General features: G+C 33.5%; 1 protein-coding gene across 5 annotated transcripts in view; it reads left to right on the forward strand.

Moving 5' to 3' along the window:
• The window catches only part of LOC131663055 (syndetin), a 400,041-nt gene extending 376,189 nt beyond the window's left edge, over window positions 1-23,852 (forward strand). For 4 of the 5 annotated variants that reach the window (XM_058933119.1, XM_058933124.1, XM_058933123.1 and 1 more), the window contains one exon: window positions 23,658-23,852. In XM_058933119.1, coding sequence (XP_058789102.1) covers window positions 23,658-23,765 — 108 coding nt within the window. In that variant the 3' untranslated portion in view covers window positions 23,766-23,852. The remainder of the gene's footprint in view (window positions 1-23,657) is intronic. The other variant, XM_058933122.1, reaches the window with a different exon arrangement.
• The last annotated feature ends 3,223 nt before the right edge of the window (window positions 23,853-27,075 follow it).

Genomic DNA, 27,075 nt, shown 5'->3' on the forward strand with positions numbered 1-27,075 from the left:
TCTCCGTATTTATCCTTAGAGCATTAAATGCCTCTTGGGTCAATGTAACTACCATAGAAATTGCTTCACTGACATCAGTTGGACTTCTTTACTTGCGACGTGAGTTTGGTTCTCTCTTTTCTCCCATCCCATATCCATAAGGCCAACTTCAACTACCGGGGCTTTCATTCGATTGGAACTAGCAGATTTATCGTAATGGCCTTCCCGAGTTGAAGTAGTAATATTTTTCCCTCACTTCCTAAATTTAGTTTATGTTCAGAGTTCATTCCCCTAGCTGATTAATTGTCCACCCTAGATATTTTATTTTTCCGGTACACTCAATATTCATGGTCAACATTTCTCTATCCGCAAACTGGAGAGACGGCAGATGGAAAATAACATCAATTTCCACATTAATGTGTGTATATGTATACGAAGGTGCTGAGGTTGATGGGTGAGTATGTAAGTTAATGTTGCTCTCTCTACTTCAAATCACTGTTTACAACCAAGAATAATCCAAATGCAATTTCGGATCATTGATGATAAACTCTTTGCCAAATCTCAATTATGACGCTCGTAAGATGCAGCTAAATTGCGAAGATTTGGATAATTTTGATACAATCGACGGCCCATCATGTCCCTGAATGCCTTAATAACGTAATGTAATTTTTTATAAAAACTGAGATTTGTCAGAGAACAACATATTATTCCATTGCTTCACGTTTCAATTCACATTTTGTTGAGCATACGTTAGGCGAGTTCTGCAATATACGGAATTCAATATTAGTATACGGGCGGAGTTTCTAGATCACAGTGTAGTATAATAGAAGCCATTACGGACCGTTAATCTGAAAATGTTTTGCGTGTATTATCATTGTTGTTGAGGACAACGGTTTGGAAAGTTTTGTACGATAATATTTGTAGGACTAAAAGGTTCTACTTATCCCCGATATCGGTATCTCTCCCTCTCCCAATGTTGATAGTCGTCTTAGACCATAGTTACTAGCTCGGCCACTTTTAGCACGGATGAATGTTATTAGAATGAATAAAAAATAAAAAAATAATTAAAGCTTATAAATCATTTGTTTATTTCTTTTTATCTAATTTAAAAAATTATTATTTTAGAAAAAAAACTGATGGTTCGTTTTTTCTTATCGAAAGAGATGAGTTTTGAAAATAACTGTTTTTAACACTTATTAATTTCGTAAAAAATGTCAAGAATTTCTTGCACGAAATTCCCTACAATGAGTACTGGATAGGTTTAACGTGAATCAACTATTAAATTATTCAATTAATTTAAATAAAGAAAATGATGATACAAAATAGATTTATTACTTTAAAAATAAATCAAGTAAAAATAATTAAATAAATTTTTTAAAGAAACTTTTTTGAAAGTTTTTTTGTTCAAATATTTTTTTTTAATTTAGTCAATAACAAATGCGAAATTATAGAAAATGTGAAAAAAAAATCAATTTATCCATTTTTTTAAAAGATTAAACAATGTTTATTATTTTATATTAGCATTACTAAAAATCTTACTCCTTTAATTTTTTCCAAAACTTTGATCAATCGATTCTATAAAATCATTTAGTACATCAGTCTAGAAATTTAAAAGCTTTTTGACGATATAATGCAGAATAGAAATTTTTGAGAACATTAACCATTCCATCGTTATTAGCATAGATGCAGTCGATTTTTCAAAACAAGAGAAAAAAATTTTTTATTGCTTTCTTTAATTCAATACTGAAGGTAAAATAACCTTGTTTTCGAAAATATTTTGAAGGAATTTTATAGAAAATTTATTTCAGTTTTCAAAATTACTCTTAAATGGGATCCCTGTAGGACAATCGTTTGCTGAGATATCGATGAATAAATATAAAAGAATCTTTTTCTATCTCAAATCCAATATCTCAATGAATAATGTTGATATTAAAGTTTTTAGAAATGGGAATCAAAATTATTAAAACTAAATAAACAGGCTTATCCGGTTCGTGCAGTAGTTTGGTCCAAACAGTTTTTCAAACCCATGAAGCAAAAAATTAAACATCAACAAACAATACAAACATTTTGTTTCACGCAATTTCTCAGAATTGCGTAAAAATTATAACTCGAACAAATATTTGATCGAAATATCTAAAATCTAGAATCTTGGAGCTACCAAATCCTTTGTTTACATTTCAAAAGCAAAAATTTGTTTGCTTCCTTAAAATTTGTGAATACGAGATCTGTACGGAAAGTATCGGGCCCATCTTTTATCTCCACTCTAGCGTTATTCTTTGCCGTCGGGCGAGTGACATCCTTAAAAGTAATCCCCGCTTAAATAAATAACATGGTTGCAACGATGTTGTCACATTTCGAAACAATCGTAGAAGTTACTTTTAGGGATGATCTTAAGGTGATTGTTTTGTCAAGTGCTCAACTTCGGGTAGCCGCGCCATTAAAACAATATTTTTTGTCTTCTACTCGCTAGTTACGAAAAAGTTATTGATAAATGGAATTGATAATATTATCAGTTATTGATAATTGAAATTTGGAAGTACTCCTCATATTATCAAGTTTCTCATCGTCTTTGACCGAATTCGATATCTACTTTTGTTTATGTACATAAAATTATAACCTAAAAATTGCCAAAATTTATAGCGACTTATAATTTTTAATACGTAAATCGCTTAAAAATTTTATTAACTTCGTTGTGTCAAAATTTTGTAATTTTCTTCAGTTTCTTTTCATATTAAACTTCAGTTATAAATAGTTAAAAATAGTTTTCAATGTATTTTTTCATAAAACGTAGATTTTTTATTTTGTTTTTGAAAAATAACTTAGAAATAAACTGAAGAATATTACCAATCTTTAACAGAATGAAGTTAATTAAATTTTAAATCAGTTGCCGTGTTCAAAATTATAGATTGTTGTGAATTTTTTTATGCTATTATTAAAAATGTTGCTGATAAGTGCCAAAAATTGTCGCCGCAATACCACGTAGGTTTTCGAAAAAGCTTTTAAAATTTTTTTAAATCAGTATTTTGACCTATAATCTTATACATGTACTCTCGAAATCTTATGAAATAATATAACATAAACAAATTTTTGAATTCCGAAAATTCACAACAGTCTTTTGTCTATCAACGTTATGAATTTTGGCATTTTTCAGGTTATAATTTTTTGTAAACGAACAAAAGTGGATATCGAATTCGGTCAAAGTTTATAAGAAACTAGATAATATGAGTAGCACTTCCAAATTTTTTCGTTTCCATTTATCAATAACTTTTTTATAACAAGCAAGTAGAAGACAAAAAATATTGTTTTAATCACGCGGCTACTCGAAGTTGTGCACTTGGCAATAGAACCACTTTAAGTACACTCGTAGCATTATTTTTAACCGCCATTTTGGCATTGAATAGCTCCTATTAATGGCTTTTTGATGGTTGGAAACAGCCAAAAGTCACAAGGCGCTATGTCAAGACTATACGAAAGTTGTCGAAACAATGCAATACTGCGTTTACTCAGAAACTATTGCACAAGATTCAATGAATATGCTGGCGCATCATCGTGATGGAGACACCAGTCACCACTTGACCAAAAGCTCAGATGTTTCCTTCGCTCTGCTTCACTCAAACATTTCAAAATTTGAATGTTATATTCTTTATTTATAGTCTAATCTGTCAGTGCACATTCGTGATGCACAACACCTTTAAAAGAAAAAAAACAATTAATATTGATTTAACATCGTTACGACTTTGATTTTGCATTTTGGTCTTGGCTATTCAGAATACTTCCACTGTAAAGACTGTTCTTTTTTTTGTTTCAGGATCACAATCATAAACCCATGTTCATCAACAGTAATAACCTTTTTAAGCATAGTATCATCCTTATTGACCATTACTAAGTTATCCTGAGCGATACCTAAGCGAAACTTTTTTTGCTCTTCACTGAGCAATTTCGGAATTAACTTCACACACACGTGTGTCATTTATAAATTTGAGGATAAAATTTCTCAAATTATAGTTTTTTGTATTCTAAGGTCTTCTGTTTTCCGCAGTCACATAACAATCTTGTTTGGTCGCAAGTCGCATCCGCTCAATATTATCCAATGTTTTTGTCGTTGAAGGTCGGCTAGAACGAGAATCATTATTAATAGAAATGCGCCTCCTTAGAAATGATTATCACACTTTTTTATTCATGTTTTGCTCATACACTCATTCCTAAAGATCTCCTGCATCACCTGAATAGTTTCTAAAGTCGTTTTTTCGAGTTGAAAGCAAAATTTGATGGAAATCTTGTTTTTCAGTCATTTTTAACAATCACAAATTCCGCAGAACTCAAAAATAGTTTTGTTAACACAGATACGTTTGCACATGAATTATACATCCGGCAGATATCAGCAGGCAATCGGAAGGTTCGTAAGGCTTTATTGTCGACGTTCATGGATATATAAAGATAGGTCCAAAACTTTTTGGACAGACCTCGTATACGAGGTGTGTTCAAAAAGTAAGGTGACTTTGTATTTTTAAGAAAAAATATTTATTTATTTATCAATATTTATGTTGTCCCCTTCAAGGTAATCCCCCTCAGATACAATACACTTATGCCAACGGTTTTTCCAATCCTCAAAGCACTTCTCATAAACACTTTTCGGTATAGCCTTGAGCTCTTCCAGCGATGCAGTCTTTATCTCTTCAATCGTTGCAAATCTCCGTCCTTTCATAGGTCTCTTTTGTTTTGGGAACAAGAAAAAGTCACATGGGGCCAAATCCGGTGAATATGGTGGCTGAGGCATGATTGTGGTGTTGTTTTTGGCCAAAAAATCTCTCACAAGCAAAGATGAGTGAGTCATTATCGTAATGCAAAAGCCATGAATTGTTTTTCCACAATTCTGGGCATTTTCTTTGTATTGCTTCTCGCAAACGGCGCATAACTTCAAGATAATACTGTTTATTGACCGTACGTCCATATGGTAAGAACTCCTGATGCACCACGCCATGGTAATCGAAGAAAACAGTGAGCAAATCTTTGACATTTGATCGAACTTGGCGTGCTTTTTTCGGTCTTGACTCATCTGGGCTCTTCCATTGGGACGATTGGACTTTGGTTTCGATATCATAACCATATACCCATGATTCGTCAACAGTTATGACCCTTTTGAGTAAATCTGGGTCGTCGTTGACGTCATTCAACAGTTCTTGAGCGATGCTCATGCGACGGTTCTTTTGGTCAAAATTTAGCAATTTCGGAACAAACTTCGCTGACACACGTCTCATGCCCAAAACGTTAGAAAAAATTTCATGGCACGAGCCAAGCGATATACCAACATCCTCAGCAACTTCTCTGATAGTGATTCGACGATTTTCCAGAACAATTTTCTTCACTGCTTGAACATTTTCATCAGTTGTTGACGTACTTGGACGTCCAGAGCGAGGCTCGCCATTGGCATCTTCCCGGCCATCTTGGAAGAGTTTGTACCACTTGTAAACATTTTTTTTACTCAGAACAGTTTCGCCGTATGCCACCGTCAACATTTCAAGTGTTTCGGAGCACTTTATTTTATTTTTTACACAAAATTTGATGCAAATCCTTTGATCCATATTTTTCAATAGCAAGAAATCGCCGAGCACGCAGAACACTTATAACCTTTACGCCTCTCACAACCAAACAAAAAATGCTGGTACAGATGTTCGGGAAGAGTGTACCGACATAACAAAACAATAAAATCGATAATCGAAAGTACGTTGCCCGTGAAATTTGAAAAGTCACCTTACTTTTTGAACACACCTCGTATAGTACCATAATTTCTTATTTGACTTACAAGTTAATTATAGGTATCATAATTATAGCTTAAAAGACGTTTGATAATATAGTCTTGGTCATTATTAAAATAAAATTACTATTAATGAATTCGTTTTTGAAAGCCATTCCGTAGATCTCAATATTCATATTCTTTGAATGAATTTGTGATTCATTGCAATGATTGGTTAAATAAATAAATTATGTAATGCTGATAAAGAAAGATTTACAACGTCACAACGATATACACAAAATAGAACGTCCACTAACATCACTCAATCGTTCATACAATAATTTGCTGAAAACACTTCCTGGCCACACACGAACTGTGACGCCCGAACATATAAGACGGAAGAAAGAAACCAAACAGGGCACCGATCTTCGTAACCTGACGACCGTTCCTCGCCGCATTCTCTGCTGCCATCGACTCTGCTATTGGCGGAGATACTACTGCTACTGCAACTGACTCTGCTGCTGCGCGTAGCTGTAGCTAGCTATGCTACTACATGCGTTCCTCTTCTGCACGCGATTTTCTTTGCGTGAAGCTCCTTTCTCTACAGGTATTACTGCTGAGCTTGCCACTGCTCCAGATAACTAGATAACCAGATCGAATCAATGTAAGACAAAAGTAAATAAAATATTTAAAGAACTAAAGAAAATATATATAAAAGTTATATGAAGAAAAAAACATACAAATGCAAAAGTATTTCAAAACCCTGAATCCGACAGAAATAACAGATTATTCAATATGAAAATCTACCAAACGACTAAAAAGATCAGTTATGTTTATGCCAAGTTTACGTTTGAACCTCGAGGAGGCCAAACGTGCTATTTGCGCTCTGCTCTCTTGAAAGTAAACCTATAAGCCAAATAAGTGAAATGATAGTTTGCAAGCAAAGTGTAAAGAATACACAATTCACTAACCTCATAATAAAGGAACATAACAGCCAAAAATGCAAATAAAACCAGGGGACGATATGTCTACCCTAACAACGAACCAAAAGGAAAAATGGATACGTGAAAATTATAAAAGAAACTAAACAAAGCAATTAAAGATTTAAAGAAAATGATATACGAAGACAAAAATAAACAAATGCAAAATAGTCTAAAAGCTCTCAGTCCAACAGCAATAACGGATTACTCATTATGGAAAGTAACTAAACGGTTTAAGAGTCCAACCTCATTTATACCACCTATCAGAAGAAACTGTGATAATTAGGCCAGATCTGACGAGGAAAAAACAGAAACGTTCGCAAAACATCTATCGCAAAACTCAGGCTTTAAACCTCATCAAAGATTAATCACTGAACAAGAAGGAAAAATTCTATTAGAAAACTCAGATATCCAAGAAGCCATACCAATAAAAATAGTGAAATTAAAGGTGTTACGTGGCAGTTTTGATTTTTTTTTAAAACGACCACGTGTTAGACCGTTTTAGCTCCGAGTGGTCCTGACTGGGGCGAATTGAACCTTCGGTACGGTACCCCGACCGTCTCAGCGAATGGATCGCGTTTTTGCCGACAATGTCCGAAATTCGTCCACGCGAGGGACAAGTGAGAGTAATGGGGGGGGGGGGGGGGGGGCTCGCTGGATTATTAAAATGAAAATACACGGATAACATAAGATAGATTTATATATATATAGATACATAAGATAATATGTCTAGTATTGATACCTCTATCGCGTTACTATCTAATTTACGATTTATTAAATAACTATTATAAAATACGCGGTTGGTCGTCGTTACGCACCCGGTCCCCGTACGCAAACAAATGGATTCACCGAAAAGGGAACACTGAATATAGTAAGTAGTCATCGAAATGAAGAGAGAGAGAAAACAAGGAAGAGATTTCGCTTTATCGAGAATAGAGCGTCGAAGTACTCACTCTGTTGTTTTGGTCCCTTTTTTTGGTTTATATAAGTCTGATTTGTGGTGTTACCTTTATTATTTGAATTCGAAACACGATAATTAATGGCAAACTCTTTTCTCTCTTGTGATCGGAGACTTAACTCAAGTCGAATATAAGTAACGGGTTAGATTTAATTAATACTCTGGCGAAAGTAGCGTCCGTACTCTAGAACCGGCTAATCGCAACTCGTCGCGCGCCTGCCTCGCTGCCGCAGCCTACTCTCCCTCTCTTCTTCCTATTTTTCGTCTCCTTCTCATTAGTTTGTCTCTGCTGCAAAGGCTCAACAAGCGCGCACACGTGCGCTGCTGACTTCAGCAGCTTATCGCTGAAGTCTTGGCATTGACGCTTTTATTATGTGTCGAGACTTTGTTTTAATCACTGCTCAATTTCTGTCACATAAAAAAGGAAGTATTACAGATTATTAACAACATCAATTGCAAAAAAACTCCCGGATATGATAAAATGACAAGGAAAATGATCTAAAAACTACCCTTAAGAGCAATAATATATGTATACACTACCGTCCATAAAGATTTGCCATCCCCTTGCTGAAATCATCAAAACTTTAGAGTTTTATGGCTCAGTTTCTATAAGAGCTAGAAAATCCTGCGGGTTCTCATTTGAAAGGTATTGCCAAGACCTTTCAAATGTTGTAAAACATAATTGATTTTATTTGTTTTTTGTACAACTTGTGACGTCATAAACAATTTGTCTTTTTTTAATTTTTTCACATCAACTTCGACCCCGATTTATTTATATAACGGATTCTACGATGGACAAACTGTATAAGCCATTCGATAGAGCTTTCAAAAAGCTACAAAATCCATATCCGAAAAATTTTTTTACCTTTATTTTTTATGAGCTATATGGTGTTTTATACAAAAACAAAGATTTTCAAAAAATGGGCTGTATTTTTTTTATTTTCAACTCTAAAGAAAAAACTCTCAGAAGAAAAAATGTAGTATTTTGCAAGAGCTATCAGATGCGCCACTCAGAATTTAAAAAAAAAATTTTTTTTTCACGTTTTTTAGAATTGAAATTTTTCTAGAAAAAAAACTGACATTACATATATTTAATAAAATTAGTAAGAAACTAGTATTTATAACTGAATGGGCTTACAAACAATGATAACAAGATACATTTATTGAGCCATAATTTATTACTTACTCAGAATAGATTAACATAATTTGGTTACAATATTTCTACAAAATTTATTTATTACAACGTTTCAATAATAACATAACAATAATAATTTCATTATTTATAATACTAATAACGCTTGTAATTAATATATTATCACAATCTGAATATAAATTTCAGTTGTAAACAAAAACGAAACAATACTAATTACACAGGCCGACAAAAAATTTTACCAAGAACCCCAGTATAGTTTTCCGAAGGTTTTTTGCGCGCTGAATCCGAATCCGAGGTCAGAATTACTCTGGTGGCTCCGGTTTTCGAGATATCCTAACCTTAAAGTGCAAAAAACGCGATTTTTGCCTATATTTGAGGTTATGTAGCAAAGAAAAGAAATTTTTTTTCGAAAAACTGTATACATCAAATTAAAGTATGAGTTTTCTTCTTTCAAGTGCCGTTGAGTATGCTCGGATATCTTTTTTTTTCACGAAGTTACACAAATTTGAAATAAAAAGCACTTGGCTAACTTGCTCTACCCAGCGTCATGTGGGTGTGCCTGCTTAGGGGTTGGGAGGGCTGGTTGAGGAGGTATTTGGGGATGAGGCCTATCTAGATCATATTAGTACGCATACCTGTGATTAGACAATGAGTTTTTTTATCAAAAAGCAGTTAATTAAACTTGCTCTACCCAGAGTTATGTGGGTGAGCCTGTTTAGGGGTTGGCAGGGGTGGTTTCTACCCGTAAGAGAGCATTTTGTAAATAGAAGCACGATGTTCACAATATTTTTTAGTGTTTTGTCATATTTCCAAGTTTGGTTTAAATTGGTGAGTGGCTCTTTAATATGGTTACTTGTTAGATAGCTTGGGTTGAATGATGTGGTGCTTTTTAAATTCATAAAATTTGAAATTTTCAAATTTGTGTAACTTCGTGAAAAAAAAAGATATCCGAGCATACTCAACGGCATTTGAAAACAGAAAACTCATACTTTAATTTGATGTATACAGTTTTTTGAAAAAAAATTTCTTTTCTTTGCTACATAACCTCAAATATAGGCAAAAATCGCGTTTTTTGCACTTTAAGGTTAGGATATCTCGAAAACCGGAGCCACCAGAGTAATTCTGACCTCGGATTCGGATTCAGCGCGCAGAAAACCTTCGGAAAACTATACTCGGGTTCTTGGTAAAATATTTTTGTCAAATTCTGTCGGCCTGTGTTATTTAAACGTTTTTTCATCGAAATGTCTACCTTTGTTTGCTATAACTACTTTACAAATTCGAGGCATTCGTGCTACAAGTTTCTCTAAAGTTTATGCACTTATTTTTTTCCACTCATTTTCTAAGATATTCCAAAGATCCTTTTGGGAAGTAGGTCCTACCTTCTTTACTGCTCTATCTAGATCATCCCACAACAGTTCGATAGGGTTAAGATCAGGAGAGTACGGTGACCATTCCATCACAACTAATTTTTTTTTCTTCTCCAATTGAGCAAGATAACTTTTACATAACTTTGAAGTATGCTTTGGGTCGTTATCTTGTTGGAACGTAAATTTGCGACCAATTATTCTTGTTCCGGAAGATGCAACATTTTTTTCAAGAATTTTTTTGTAACCTTCTTTTTTCAACTTGCCATCAATTTTAAGAAGATCACCAACCTTAGAACCACCAAAACAACCCCATACCATTACTGAGCCGCCACCATGTTTAACCGAAGCACACATATTTTTCTCTAAATGTTTTTGCTTATTTTTTCTCCGCACAAAACATCTGCGTTTACTACCAAAAACCTCGAATTTGCTCTCATCAGACCACAAAACTGTTTTCCAATCATCAATGGTCCAAATGTTATGTTTTCTGGCCCAAGCCAATCGTTTCTTTTTATTAATCGGTTTTAGTAAAGGCTTTTTAATTGCTATTCGACCGTATAGTCCATCTTCATGAAGTCGTCTCTTTATCGTAGTAACACTAAGTTTAACATCATACGCTTTTTGAGTTTCAACAGCAAGTTCGGGTGCCGTGAGTCTTGGATTATGTGTACTTATACTACAAATGTGTTTATCAGTAGCGCTCGTAGTTTTCCTAGGCCTTCCTGAAATTTTTTTGTTTTTGATATTTCGTTGAGTTATGAATTTTTTAATGTTATAATCAACTGTTCTACTTGGAATATTCAAAATTTTGGAAATTTCATTATTACTTTTATTCACTTTATGCAAGGCTACTATCTCAAATCGCTCTTCAATGCTTAAGTTTCTTTTTTTCGTCATTTTTAATGAACAAAAAATACATGCATAATTTACTGACTAGATTGGACACATTGATATTTCACTCATTAAAGCTGATAAAAGACTGAATTTCCATACGTATTCTCTGCTATATGTATACATTCATGAAAGTTAAGTAAATCAAACCACGTAAACACTCAGTGATTATCACAGTGATTATCGGTGAGCACAATACTGTAGAAAGTCATTAAAAATGAAAACAATGCAAATTCCTCTGTTACAAACGTCGAATACAATAAATGTATCTTGTTATCATTGTTTGTAAGCGCATTCAGTTATAAATACTAGTTACTTACTAAATTTATTAAATATATGTAATTTCAGTTTTTTTTCTAGAAAAATTTCAATTCTAAAAAACGTGAAAAAAAAAATTTTTTTTTTTTAAATTCTGAGTGGCGCATTTGATAGCTCTTGCAAAATACTACATTTTTTCTTCTGAGTGTTTTTTCTTTAGAGTTGAAAATAAAAAAAATACAGCCCATTTTTTGAAAATCTTTGTTTTTGTATAAAACACCATATAGCTCATAAAAAATAAAGGTAAAAAAATTTTCCGGATATGGATTTTGTAGCTTTATGAAAGCTCTATCGAATGGCTTATACAGTTTTTCCATCGTAGAATCCGTTATATAAATAAATCGGGGTCGAAGTTGATGTGAAAAAATTAAAAAAAAACAATTTGTTTATGACGTCACAAGTTGTACAAAAAACAAATAAAATCAATTATGTTTTACAACATTTGAAAGGTCTTGGCAAGACCTTTCAAATGAGACCCCGCAGGATTTTCTAGCTCTTATAGAAACTGAGCCATAAAACTCTAAAGTTTTGATGATTTCAGCAAGGGGATGGCAAATCTTTATGGACGGTAGTGTATAACAATAGTGTTAAATGCATTTTTCCGCCATTGCTATTTTCCCTCTCAATGGAAGAAGAGATTATATTAATACCTAAACACGGTAAAGAAACGACACTTGTTACTTCATATAGACCAATCAGTCTATTACCAATACTCGAAAAAGTCTTCAAAAAATTAATCTAACTAGAATTAGCCCAATTAATGTGAATAAAAAACTTTTATCAGACTATCAATTCCGATTTAGATGCAATCACTCAACGATCGAACGAGTTAACAGAATTGTTAACGTTGGGAGAAAAGCCATCGAAGACAAACAGTACTGCACAGATATATTTCTCGATGTCGCTCAGGCGTTTGACAAAGTCTGGCACAATGAGCTTCTGTTTAAACTCAAGGGAATATTTCTTGAACGTCACTGAAAGTGATTAAAAGCATATCTCCATAACAGGTCATTCTAAGTTAAAATAAATGATAAGGTATCTCAACGTCAAGCAATAAAAGCAGGAGTGCCACAGGGAAGTGTTTTAGGACCAATACTATACCTTCTATACACGTCTGACCTACCAAAGTCCCCAAGCATTATAACAGCAATTTATACAGATGATACAGAAATTCTAATAACACATCATGAAGCAAAAATAGCAACAGAAATATTACAGAATTACATAAATCAACATTTACATTACAGGCTTAACTCGTGGAGAATAATAGTAAACAAGAGCAAATCAATAAACACTACATTTAATCTTTGGAAATATACCTGTCCACCTATTAAATTAAAGGACAAATACATTCCTCACAAAGCGAACAGGTAAAATATTTAGGTATACACTTGGATTGAAGGTTAACATGGAGAGAGCACATATTTACAAAAAGAAAACAGTTAAGATTAAAGTGGAAGAAAATGCACTGGCTCATAGGAGAAAAATCGGAGCTGACAATCAAAAACAAACTTTTACTATACACAGCTATACTCAAACCAGTATGAACCTACGGCATTCAATTATGGAGTGCTTCTTTAAATTCGAACGTTAAAATTCTGGAAAGATTCCAATCGAAAGTACTTTGTAATATTGTACGCGCTCCTTGGTTTGTCTCAAACGAAATCATTCAAAATGATCTAAAGATCCCAACAGTAAAAGAAGAAGTTAAAAATTTCTACTCAAAATACAATATTAGCTACAATACAATACTTCAAAACCACTCAAACGAACTTATCAGCAAACTTCTCAAAGATTCAATCAAAAACACCAGACTCAAGAAACATAAAATTATGAAAGTTTAAGCAGAATATTGTACAATGTCTCTCGATAATGTTAAGAACTAGTAAGAATACTCACTTGAATAATCTTCTGTAGCCATGTAAATTAAACATACAGTTATAAAAATTTACTTATTGTCTTCATGTAGACAGATTGTAAAGTACCTTAGGAGTAAATAAAAAAAATGTTTATGCCACCTATCTAAGGCCTGTTGTAAAATAAGCCAAATCTGACGAGGAAAAAGTTGAAACGTTCTCAGATCATCTCTGTACAGGATTTACATCTCACCAAAGATTAGTCAGCGATTAAGAATAAGAAACTTTACTGAAAACTTGTGAGGTTCAAGATAGTAAATCTAAAAAACCGATTGAAATAAAGAAAGTATTACAAATAATTGATAATATTAAGAATAAAAAAGTCCCCAGATATGATAATATTACCAGAGAAATGATCAAAATGTCACCCGCAATAGTAATAAGATTCATAATATGTATTTTTGATGCATACTCAAGTATGCAATATTTTCTCACACAGTGGAAAATAGCAGAGATTATTTTGATTCTTAAACCTCGTAAAGAACTAGAACTTGTGACCTCATATAGTCTTATTAACATTCTACCAGTATATTCCAAAACTTTTTTAAAACTAATTCTAGCCAGAATAATATTAAGTAATTAATAATATTAATTATTATTAATAATAATTATATTAAGTAACCTAATAATATTAAGTAGAAAACTTATCCTAGATCATCAATTTGGATTTAGGTCTAATCACTCCACAATAGAACAAGTAAACAGAATAATAGTATCTGCTGCAAGGAATGCCATTGAAGAAAAACAGTATTGCACTGACATATTTCTTGATGTTGCTCAGACTTTCAATAAAGTTTGGCATAAAGGCCTATTGCACAAACTCAAAAGTTTTTTTCCTGAGCACCATTATAAGATACTACAGTCATATCTACGAAACGTAACCTTTTAGATAAAAATAAACAACAATAAATCAAGACGCCAGCTTATAAAAGTAGGAGTGCTACAGGGCAGTGTTCTTAGCACAAAATTTCATTTGTTATACAGATACTACACTACAAAGAGACCCTCCCAGCTATTAGACTAAACGATAAATACATCCCATAAAGTAACCTGGTAAAATGCTTAGGCACCCAGACCGAAGATTTAGATAGAAATAACATATATTCACTAAACACTAACAATTGAATTTGAAATGGAGGAAAATATACTGGCTCATGAAAGGAAAATCAAAGCTGTGAATCGAAAATAAGCTACTTTTATAATAAAGCTGTACTTACACCAATCTGTACTTATGGTATTCGGCTATGAGGTGCTGCTGCAAGCTTGAATATTGAAATACTTGAAAGATTTCAATCGAAAGTACTACGTAGTATAGTTTGGATTCAATAATTCACTAGAAATAAAATTATTAGAAATATTCTATAACTTCCATCAGTCAATTAAGAAATTAAAACATTCTACGAAAAATATGACTCCAGACTTAAAAATCATCCAAATAAACTTATCAACAAGCTACTCAAGATATTCATTACAAACACTAGAATAAAATAACAAAATATTGAGCACATAAATAAATAAATAAATTGATAATGTTATCAACACCTCGTAAAACAAAGACAGAATACTTAATGGAGTATTCTATTAAATAACATGTATATTCTTACTAAATTGTAATTAAATTTCCTTATTGTCTCAGTATGCGAGACTGTTTGTAAATAAACACGGATATAATAAAAAAAATCTTCTTGATTTACTGCGTATCTACCTTTCGTTCGAATTATATAATAAAAACATGCGACAACATACGGACCAAACGACACATGTTAGTAAAGCTCCAAAGTTTTCTAGAATGTCGGAAAAGTTATTTTTAACACGTCATATTCAAAAAAATATTTTACAAATTTTTACTTACTGTGGAATAGCTCAAATCAAGCATATCTGTGACCTTTTTAATGTTTTTCGTTGGATCCTCTTCGAGACAGTCAAGCACGGCTTCTTCATTTTCAACGTTTCTCGCGACTTGAGGAGCACCGACTACTTCATGATTAGCACCATGGCATGCTACAGGAATTAGATTTCCATCCTCACGACCGCGTCAAACTGCAGCTAATATGATATAAGGATTTGGATGCCTGTTTGCAGGGAAATTCAATGCATGAAATTCCGCTGTAACATTGACATTACGACCAGCCTAACCGTATGCAATCACCAACTCTATGTACTCACCGCCAGTATAAGGTATGCCACAACCTTTTCCACGTCCATCAACCCAACTACCAACTGGACCACCAGCTTAACCTTCACCTCGTCCACGATCATCTATATTTACGTAACGCAATAAAAATTGATTGCAAAAGAATAAAATGCGAACCACGAAGAAATTTCATGAAAACAATTGAAAAAAGGACCACCACATATCTGCAAAGAAACCTGATGACAAAAGCACATCAAATTTTTAAATTTAGTATATAATTTTGTTTAAACGTTGCAATCGATAATTTTCACTTATTTATCTTACATCAATTGATTAATGTAAATGTTACAATTAAATATACTTTAAATTATTTAAAGACTTCGATAGATGAATTTATCTATTTTACCTATTTAGTCCTACTAGACGAATTTGAAACACTTGCTAAATCTAGATTCGAACCAATTTTATGTTTGATAAGTATACATCTTCATCATTAAAACATTAAAATTATGAATCATTGATTGTAACCATTGTTTTAAATCAATTTTAATACAAGAAAGTATAGACTGAAATATTTGTCTATTTTATTTTATCTACAAAATGTTTGAAACCTGATAACTAAATTTATTGAATTGCGTCTGTCATAATTAAAAAACCTAAATTTCTGTGCGATTGGATTATAAAATAATAGCCTAGTCAGTGCTTTACATTATACACATTGACCCATTTTAATCGCCGCAGCCGGATTACTCGGAACTTAAGCCAGATAGGGCAAAATGGTTCTGACAAAAGTTGTAGAGGGCAAAGGGGGCAACACAATAGGACTAACGTTCTTGACCTTGAACTTGACCTTCAAGGTTATGTTAAGGTGTTTTTTTAACCCATTAAGAACGGGACGGACACTTTTTCGTGTTCAACTTCAAGCTACCACCAAGCCAATAATTTAATTGCAAAAAAATTCGCGAACCACCGTTTTCTATGTTCTGGAGTATGTTCTTTCCGATTATGACACTTAATTTTTTCTAAAATGAGTTTTTTCATGTACAATTTGAAAATTAAAAAAAAAAACACTGATTTTTTGGAAAAAAAAATTTTTGTGATCGAAATTTGTTTGCCTTTCGATTTTTTTATGGGCTTAAAATTCATAAAAAAAGGTGTCCATGATACCTTAACTAAAAAATATCGGCCCTACGAAAACCCAAATATATATATTTTTTAATAAATTTGCGTAAATAAACAAAAATTTCATTCACTAACTTCACCGATTTTTATCTCGAAAACTATCGACTTTCATGAAAAGTTTATAAGAACAAAAAATGCTTAGAATCATTCAAGGAACACGTATGAATTTTTTCAGATTTTTGGGGACCATTTTTGGTTTTTTCGAAAATGACAATTTAAGATTGATACAATCATCAATAACTAATGCGTCAATTCTTCGAAATTTAGTTCATGATGATAAAGTAGGAACAAAATCGATCGCCTTGGAAATTGCAAAATTCTATCTAGCTAAATCAAAGACGCACGAAAGCGTACATGTTGCAAAGAAAGGATATTGTCAAAATTTTGAGAAATGTAACGCAAGGACACAAAAAATGTGCAAAAACTGTGAATTTTACTTGTGTTCGTCCTGCTTTCTTACTTTTCACACGTCATGAACAAAACAAAAGAAAATTAAAAGAAAATGAACAAGAAAAACATAAAAAATGAACAAAAAAGAAAAAAAAAAACAAATTAAAAACAAAAAAAAAATTTTAAAACAAAAAAAACAAAAAAAACGAGGCTCTTGATTATGCGTGTACCTCCCCGTGGTAAGAGCTAGGCAACGGTAGTGTTATTAGCCGACTAAAGAACGCTTTTTCAAACTTTGATAATTTTTTTCTCGAAAACTATCGACTTTCATGAAAAGTTTATAAGAACAAAAAATGCTTAGAATCAGTCAAGGAACACGTTTGCATTTTTTCAGATTTTTGGGGACCATTTTTGGTTTTTTTCGAAAATGGCCATAAAAATCGGTGAAGTTAGTGAATGAAATTTTTGTTTATTTACGCAAATTTATTAAAAAATATATATATTTGGGTTTTCGTAGAGCCGATATTTTTTAGTTAAGGTATCATGGACACCTTTTTTATGAATTTTAAGCCCATAAAAAAATCGAAAGGCAAACAAATTTCGATCACAAAAATTTTTTTTTCCAAAAAATCAGTGCTTTTTTTTTAATCTTCAAATTTTACATGAAAAAACTCATTTTAGAAAAAATTAAGTGTCATAATCGGAAAGAGCATACTTAAAAACATAGGAAACGGTGGTTCGCGAATTTTTTTGCAATTAAATTATTGGCTTGGTGGTAGCTTGAAGTTGGACACGAAAAAGTGTCCGTCCCGTCCTTAATGGGTTAAATGGGAACGCCTATTTTTGATATCGGATTCGGAAAGAGCGGGAAATTTTATGTCCGAAATGGTATTTAGGAAATTTTTTTCATGACCTTGAAAAGGGAATTTTAAGGTCAAATGCTACGAAATCCTATGATTGCTATTTGCTAGCCTTTTCTCATGAATAGTAACCCCAATATTACAACGAGCTTGAAAATGTTGACCTTGAAAAGGTTTTCCTTACTTTTAGCGTTACCCAGAAACAACGACGTGGACGTAGTAAGGTATGTTTCCTTTGGGGTGCTTGTTTCACGTGAGTCCCTTTGCCTTTCATGATAGGGTGTTTATTTCACGTGAGTCCCCTTGCCTCTCACTAACCTCGAAGCAAGTGTTCGAAATGACGACCATTTGCTTCAAGACATATTGTCAAAAGTCTTTGAAAATGGTGAACGGTGTTCAACCAAGTTTGCCTCGGAATAGCAGCGCATGCTCGACGAATCCTGTCCTGCATATCTGCTCTTGTAGTGGGTTGTTGCTCAAAAACAGCATTTTTTAAGTATTTTTTTTGCAGACATGTCTATAATTAATAACTTGTAAATAATTACATTATCAAAATTAGTATTTCTGTAATTCGAGCGCTACTAATTCACATTTTTCACATAAAACAAACAATAAAAAGAAGTTTTAGTTTTATTTACAATCAAAATAAGAAATAATGCTTAATTGAATTGAATACCTTAAATTTTTGGACGATTATTTTCATTTAAAATTTCAAATTAACAAAATGTGATTAACGAATTATTTTTGGCAATACAGTTAGCTAAATAAAGTTACCGTAATTTTCCAACATTTTTCATTTTTTTATTACATTTAATAATAATCAATAGCTGATTCTGAAATGGCTGACTATCCACCCAACGAGATCGTTGATATGATTTTGGTTTTAGGAGCAAGCCAAAATAATTATCGTGCTGCGGTACAACTTTATGCTGAACGCTATCCTGGCAGACGACACCCTGATGATAGAGCTATCAGACGTTTAACCCAAAGAGCTCATGGTGGATACATGGTTCGTCAACGTAGGCGCCATGAGTATAATGAAAATGATAATCGAGTTGTAGCTATCCTTGCAGTAATTCATCTTGATCCACACATTAACGCTCGTCGAGTGGAAAGGGAAATTGGTATTTCAAGAAGTACTTTTTTAAGAATTATGAAAAGGTTTCGATATCAAGCCTATCATATCACTTTGGTTCAAGAGATACAGTTTTAGCATTTCCAACAGCGGATTGTATTTTGCCAGTGGGCTTTACAAATGATACAAAATGATCCAGACTTTTTTAACTTTGTTTTGTTTTCTGATGAGGCAAAATTTCAAAGTGATGGGGAACTGAATAGGCATAATTGCCATTACTGGTCTGATGTAAATCCTTGTTGATACCGGACTGTAAACCATCAAAGACGTTGGAGTGTTATGGTGTGGTGCGGGATTATCAATGGACACTTGATTGGTTCTATTTTTTTTTAAGGAAATGTAAATCAACATAGTTACTTGCGGCTAATATAAGAGATAAACTGCCTGGATTGCTAAAAGATGTTGACTTAGAAACGTGACGAAGAATGTGGTTCCAGCAGAATGGCGCAACATCACATTTAGCTCGAATCGTAAGGGCTTTTTTGAATGAGCACTATGGAATCAGATGGATTAGGCGAGGAGGTCTGGTTAACTGGCTTGCTTTCTCACCCGATCTTACATCACTAGATTTTTATTTATGGGGGTACTTAAAAAATGCTGTTTTTGAGCAACAACACACTACAAGAGCAGATATGCAGGACAGGATTCGTCGAGCATGCGCTGCTATTCCGAAACAAACTTTTTTGAACACCGTTCGCCATTTTCAAAGGCGTTTGACAATGTGTCTTGAAGTAAATGGTCGTCATTTCGAACACTTGCTTCAAGGTTAGTGAGAGGCAAGGGGACTCACGTGAAACAAGCACCCCATCGTGAGAGGCAAGGGGACTCATATAAAACAAGCACCCCAAAGGAAACAAACCTTATTACGTCCACGTCGTTGTTTCTGGGTAATGCTAAAAGTAAAAGAAACCTTTTCAAGGTCAACATTTTCAAGCTCGTTATAATATTAGGGTTGCTATTCATGAGAAAAGGCTAGCAAATAGTAATCATAGGATTTTGTAGCATTTGACCTTGAAATTCCCTTCTCAAGGTTATGAAAAAAATTTCCTAAATACCATTTTGGACATAAAATTTCCCGCTCTTTCCGAATCCGATATCAAAAATGGGGGTTCCCATTAAAAAAAATACTTTGACCTTGAAATAACCTTGAAGGTCAAGTTCAAAGTCAAAAGCGTTAATCCTATTGTGTTGCCCCCTTTGCCCTCTACAACTTTTGTCAGAACCATTTTGCCCTATTTGACTTAGGTTCCGAGTAATCCGGCTGCGGCAAGTAAAATGGATCACCGTGTATAACAGAGCCACAATTAATTTTTAAAGACCAATTTCGCTTTTTAAGTATTGTATGCAATAATTAAAAATTGTTTAAACATTATTTGATTTTATACATTGTTCGACTGTTTCAACGATTGGTACTCAATATGCATCATCGACACAGTTTTATACCTAACTATCTATCAGTGTATGCTTTTGTATAAACCTTTTTTGACGAAGAAAAATAAATTAAAAAAATCTGTATGATTTCATACATCTTTATGCATAATTAAATTTTTCTTGTCAACAGTTCGCATGTAATATTGTTTAGATGATATTTAATTTAAAAAATACAAGTTATCTCCATTTATTGAATGTTATTTTATGTGCCAAATAATTTTGACTTGCAAAGTTGTGCCGTATCGGCTGCTGCTTCGGTTGACGAGTAAAAAATGAGCAAAAAATCTGTGCTCGACCAAAGCAACACTCTGATTGGTCGAAATCATTAAATTTCTAAATAAATTTTCTGGGAAAATATTGAAGATAAAAATGTTTCGAAAACGGTAATCGATTAGAAAAAAACCATTGCTTGAAACTATAATCCTTCTAAATATATCTATATAATGATGTAATTTTTTGTTAGTTGTATATTCAAGGAATAGAATTTTTGACCTAATCGAAACCGTAACTGAATCAATAAACTGAAAAATCGATAAGCGTGGGTGTAATTAGTCAAGGCAGTTAGATCATAAAGCGGGAAAATAGGCCCACAGAATAATCAGAATCATATTGAGAAATCTTTCACTAAAAACGTTCTATCACCAGCAAATATTTTCTGGTTAACTCTTACAATAATAGGGCTTTTCATTAGAATACGTTTCACTCGAATTATACCGAGTTACTAGTTATTCCAAGCCATATGCACTCAAAACAAACTTTCTATACACGTGCTACAGGGAAATAGGCCTGGGCGTTCATTAAACAGTTCATATTAAATGTCTCGGTGAATAAAACATAATCACTGTTAGCTAGCGTGCAGACTTACAGGAAAAGATAAGTAAATTTTAGCTAATGGGGAAAGAGCTCTATTAGTTGTACTTGTACGATTCTAAGTTAGGTAAAGAATTTTGCAGAGCAAATCAACAGCAGAGCCGAAAATCAGAGAGTTAAGCCAGATTTGCTCATATCTTGAAGCCGATGCGCTCCAAGTACTGTATGAATGCTTTTAGCTGTGCAGAGCGATCGTATTTATACCGACCTTTGTCTTAAGGTTCTGTCATATTTTTGAGTACAAAATTTTCTTTCTGTTATAAATTTGCTATTTGTGTACATAAAAATTTTTTCTTTTATTTTAAAAAATCGTATATATTATGGACTTAATTTTCATATTTTTCGTTGATTTTGAAGATTATTTCTGACTTTGTTATTGGCATTATAACGCAATATTCTTATTTTCGAATATTAAAAATAATTGGCTTGTTCAATTTTTCATAACTTGAAAATATAGAGAGAGAAAATGCTGATACCTGTCATAACCATTTTACAGATTTTCTATATAATAAATAACTTTTTTATTCGTAAAAAACCATTGTTTAATTTTAATTTAATAGCTAAAAAATTAATGGAAGGTTTTCGCTCCTGTTTGCGTAATTTTATTATTTATATTATATACAAACTTTTTTCTTACATTATTTTGTTTAAATAATTTGGTCGACTGTAAATATTTTTTGTTAGCTAATTTGTCATTAATATTTGTTGGATATTTTTCTATGATAATGTTTTTTTTTTTTTCATGTAACGTCGCTCTATTTATGCTCTAACAGTGCTAATCATCGACGGAGGCTTGCAATGTGTTTGAGAACAAAGCACATGAAACTGTTTTCAGTGGTGTTTGTATCAATCAGCAGGGACTGGGAATCGAACACGGGCCTACCGGGTGCGAGTCCGTCGCCCTACCGACCGAGCCATTGCAGGCCTCTATGATAATATGTTTTAAATCGAGATCTTTCAATAACCATACTTATTTTATCAGAAATAGTTAATAATTAATCTATTTTAAAGTTACAACCAAAAATTGGATGTTCATCTTTTTATATAAACTCAGAAGTTGTTATATTTTTTTTATATATAAGGTGTGATGAAGAATAAGAGTAACCTCTGTTTCCTAGAATTCAGAGAAAATCGTAGAAAACGCCAATTATCAAACTTAAAGTACTTACTATATCTATATATATATATATATATACATGCATCGTAACATCACGTTGCCAAATAAGGAGTTGTTTTTCGGAGTTCGAATGTCTCTACGTATTAGTTAATACGTATGAGCACTGCACCTTGAATGCGTTTTTAATTAGTCGGTTACCACTCTTTCAACTACTTTCTACGTTCATAAGAATAATTGCTTCAAAAATCACATAAACTCTCCGTCAAAAACAGAAGACGACCAGAAATTTGCGAAACAAAATTCGCACAAGCTCACTCAGTTCTATCGTGATCCAGTATGCTTCTCCTTGGTGCGCTCCTGAATTTTCTGCCGGTCTCCCTCTCACATTCGCGCTCGTTATTTTCCAATGCGGTCCCCCATTGTTTAATACGCGCACTTCAACGAATATTTATTCGTTACGTCATATATATTATTGTTTATTTTTTCAGTTATATTGTTTACCTTTTCAGATTCTTTGAAAGCCAAAACATCTTTCTACAAATTAAAAAGTATTATTTATGGGTTTTTTTACTTTGGGTAGATAATCTCCACAAAAGAATATACGCAGCCAAATTGAAAAAATCATGCGTTAGTTTCAATTTTTAGAATATTAAAACATATTAGAGAGCTTATATAGCACTGAATTTTGTTATATCATATGAAAAGTATTGTGAATTTTGTATCAAAAAATTATACCGCAAAACATGTCATTCAGAAAAATATTCCAGATTCTCAAAAAAATTGATTAAGCTATGAGAAAAATATCTCACTTTCTCAGTGTTATTTAATAAATTCCTTTGAATAATATTTCGAATGACTTTTTTCCTATGTAATTATATGTTATCTGTTTCCCAAAGTAAATATCGAATTTATTAATAAATAAAGTGAATAGATTGAACTTTATTTTTAATGTAGTTATATAATTTGGCAATGATAGCCTCACATTTTTGAAATTTCAGTTTAAATAAAGTGTTTTGTTTTTTTAAACTTGAAAAAAGTGGTCTTTACATCTTATAAAATAAAATAGGTAAAGTTTGTAAGGAATGTTTTTCTAAAAGCTTTGAAATGTTCGACTTTTAGAACATTTGTCGTTGAAGTGATTCAAATCTTCAAAGATAACCTTATGTTTAATCAAACAAGTTATATTTACAATGATATAAAAAATAATATATGAATATTTAACATTATGTATATACTTTTTAGGAATACACATCGAAACATTTGATGGGATTGATTTCATGTATGCCAATAAATAAAAAGCTGAAACAAAAACTCTCAGTAATGATAGAAGATACACACCGTCAGGAATGAGAAAGTTTATTATCAAAGTGTGAAAGTGAATGTGATATTACCGGAAGATCGTTGCTGTAATGTACATTTATAAATACAGAAATCAGTTATTTCATACATAAAAAAGTATACATTATTTCTGGAATTATTTTCATTTCATAATACAATAGAAATAGAAATTCAACGATAACTATTTTGTATAATTTTTCTAAAACCTATCTTTTTTAGTAATTATGTGCATATTAATCGAATTACTTTAATATTTTAAGTTTTTAGCTAACTGAATTTTCGATAATGATTTATCCGCGTTATTTATAAGTAATTTTTCCATATAATTTGCTCAGTTAATTAAATATCTTTTTCATTAACAATAGACAAGAAGGGAATCGATTTATGCATACCGCTCAATCCCTGCCCAAATCTAATCATCTCCACCGGAAGCACTAATTCCAGCTCGAATCTCCTCTTTACTTATAAAGAGTATGGAAAGGATTCAAAAAAGTAATTAAGGGTGTCTTAAGATGTCAACTGTATCTCTTTTGATGGCGACATAAAATTAATGAACTATGCTGGTTGTCAACTAGGTAGACGACCTCACGCTAACATCACTATGCAACGGTTTCCCTGCCGGACCTTACATACATTGTAATGATGAACGTTATATCCGCGCTCTCACCTCGTCAGAACGACTGCTCGCGAGAGACAGCATCGGCTGGACAAGAGTTGAGGGTGTGCTCTGCGCGGGAAGAGTAAGATAGAGATAGCGAAAGGAGCAGAATCTAGGATAGCTACTCGCGACGGACGGACGTGGCCCTTACATAGCGTGAACATTTCCCCACGTTTTAAAAGTGTGCAGCCGTTTTGTGAAGAACATTAGCTATGAAATGAAGGACATACTAAGAGGATGCATGCAAATGATGTTTCGGACACCCAACTCAATATCGGCAGCTTCCCCAGCGAGACCGGGATATAAAAGACTAATCTGAGCGTCGACATAGTTAAGAGCTGTTCTGGTAAGGTAAGCTAGCCAGCTCTGCGTTAATAGAATCGCTCATCCGATACGAAATAGCCGGCGATCTCGCACGAGATCGCTAAACGAGAATAGGCGATCGCGCGCGTATTGCGTTATAGCGGAATTTTATCCCAAATTCATCCGAACAAGGCCCAGCCTACAGAATAATAAACGGTAGCAAACAACGGGGACTTCGCCCGGAGACGAATGTCTACGCCTAAGGTAAGGTAGCAGTAGGAGGATTGCCGCAGAGAAGGCGCTCGTGATTGCCCGTGCAGGCAATACCTTGGAAAATTTCAGAGCGCCGCTAAAGTCTTCACCATTATGTGACGTAGCGGGAACGTTCGCGCAGCGAGCGCTCATTCGAGCACATACACACGCGAACCCGCAATCCGTGCCCGGTGTAGCACACACATTAAATGCATACCCCATTACAACCTACTTATACATACACCCACCTACTCATATTCGTACATTCTTATATTTACTGTAACCATCGATTTATAGCTGGTGGTGAGTGGATGATTCTCATCAACAAGCAAATATGCAATTGTATTATAAATATTGACTGATGTCGGTGTCTGCACTGGTAAAGAGAGACTGAAAATAGAATATTATTTTTATTATATTTTAAAACACATACGTATAAGCTTATACACATATTATGTGTTCATGTGTGAAAGAGATAGAAGCCGCTATTTTGCTATTTCATGCTCCAAATTATGTCTTAATATAAGAAAGTGATAATAAACAAACAAGAACTCATGATTTTTGAGATATGTACAAGACAGGAAGAGAGTAGGAATTAGAAAGAGATCAGAAGAGGAAGAGAAAAAAAAAATGCAATGAAAGCAAACGATGCTGTACACAATACGTACGGGCATATTGAGGATAGAGAGCGTTTGTGTGATAGAAAAAAAGAAAGAGAGAAAGAGAGAGAAAAGACAGATGGACAAAAATAGAAAAAGGAAAATGATGTATAAATTTGTTAAAAAATATTCAGTTGTGATTGAATGCATGAGAAAGTGAGTGAGAGAGAGAGAGAGAGAATGAGAGAGAGAATGAGAGAGAGAATGAGTGAGAAACAGAGAGAGAGAGAGAATGAGTGAGAAACAGAGAGAGAGAGAATGATTAGATTAGATTTATTGTGCCAATGAAGTAGAACCCCATCCAGCAGTTTAGAAATGTACAAATAAAACATAACAAAATCTTAAATAATTACATAGAAAGATTTATATTATCTAATTCGTAAGTTTGTATCCACGGCAACGTCAGAGTAAATATTTTTGTTATTGTTTAGTTAGTTGACTAACTAAACAACAACAAAATTGTTTAGTTTGTGTTATTTACATATTTTATTCTTCATACGTAAACGTTACATTTTGGGGGCTCGTCCATTTTGCATTTGTCCGGGTTCGTGACAATGAACCGTTTGTGCAACATGAGTTTTCAAAAATCCGGGAAAGCAACACGTACACCATCACGCGTGCCGCTGCAGACAAAGACGAGGGCGCAGCTTGCAATTGAAGCTGCGACTAGTGCTGTTGTTTCGAATGAAACTACTACAGCGGATATTTTCGAAGTGGAGGCCACTATCGAAAATGTAAATAGATCATTCGTTGATATTTCTAATTCTACATCTGCTCTATAAACAATTTTGCCTTCGAGCATGCCGAACGACCCGCTATCGCTGGATCAAGGTTCGCGCTCGTTAACTTCTCTGCCGGTGGATCAAATACAAGTCTTACGTTAAGAATCTGTGCAATATGGTGTACTGTCGGTTGACGAACCACAGTCTTTTCTTCGCCAACTTAATGCAGCGAAGGCAAAATCAGAAAAGTTACGTCTAGAAGTGGCGACTTTACGTCGTCTTCGAGAGGAAGATGCACAAGCCAACCGGGAAGAACGTGAACGATTAGCTCAACGACAAGCTGTACAGAGAAAGCTAACCAAGATAAGCATCGCTTACGAACCGACATCGAATCGTAGTTTCGCAGAGAACTAGCAGAGAAGCAGTTACGATTTACACAGCTAAACAACTGTACCACATCTGTCATTCCACCATCGGTTTCTTATAACGTTGTAACGATTCTATCTGCCTCTATTTTTCAACCATCCCTACAAACACATAACCCTACTCTTACACATACATCTGTTTCAATCCCTCAACATTAGCTATATACCCCTGTATCACCTACAAATGTAAACACATCCAACCTTTCTAACACTCAACCACTTCCAATTGCGAATACACATATCAATTAAGGATATAACCTACAACCCGACACTTTTGATGGTACTTCATCCTTCCGCGATTTC

Source organism: Phymastichus coffea, unplaced genomic scaffold (genome assembly GCF_024137745.1).
Source record: "Phymastichus coffea isolate CEN01 unplaced genomic scaffold, Cenicafe_Pcof_1.1 PCOF00030, whole genome shotgun sequence".
Lineage (NCBI taxonomy): Eukaryota > Metazoa > Arthropoda > Insecta > Hymenoptera > Eulophidae > Phymastichus > Phymastichus coffea.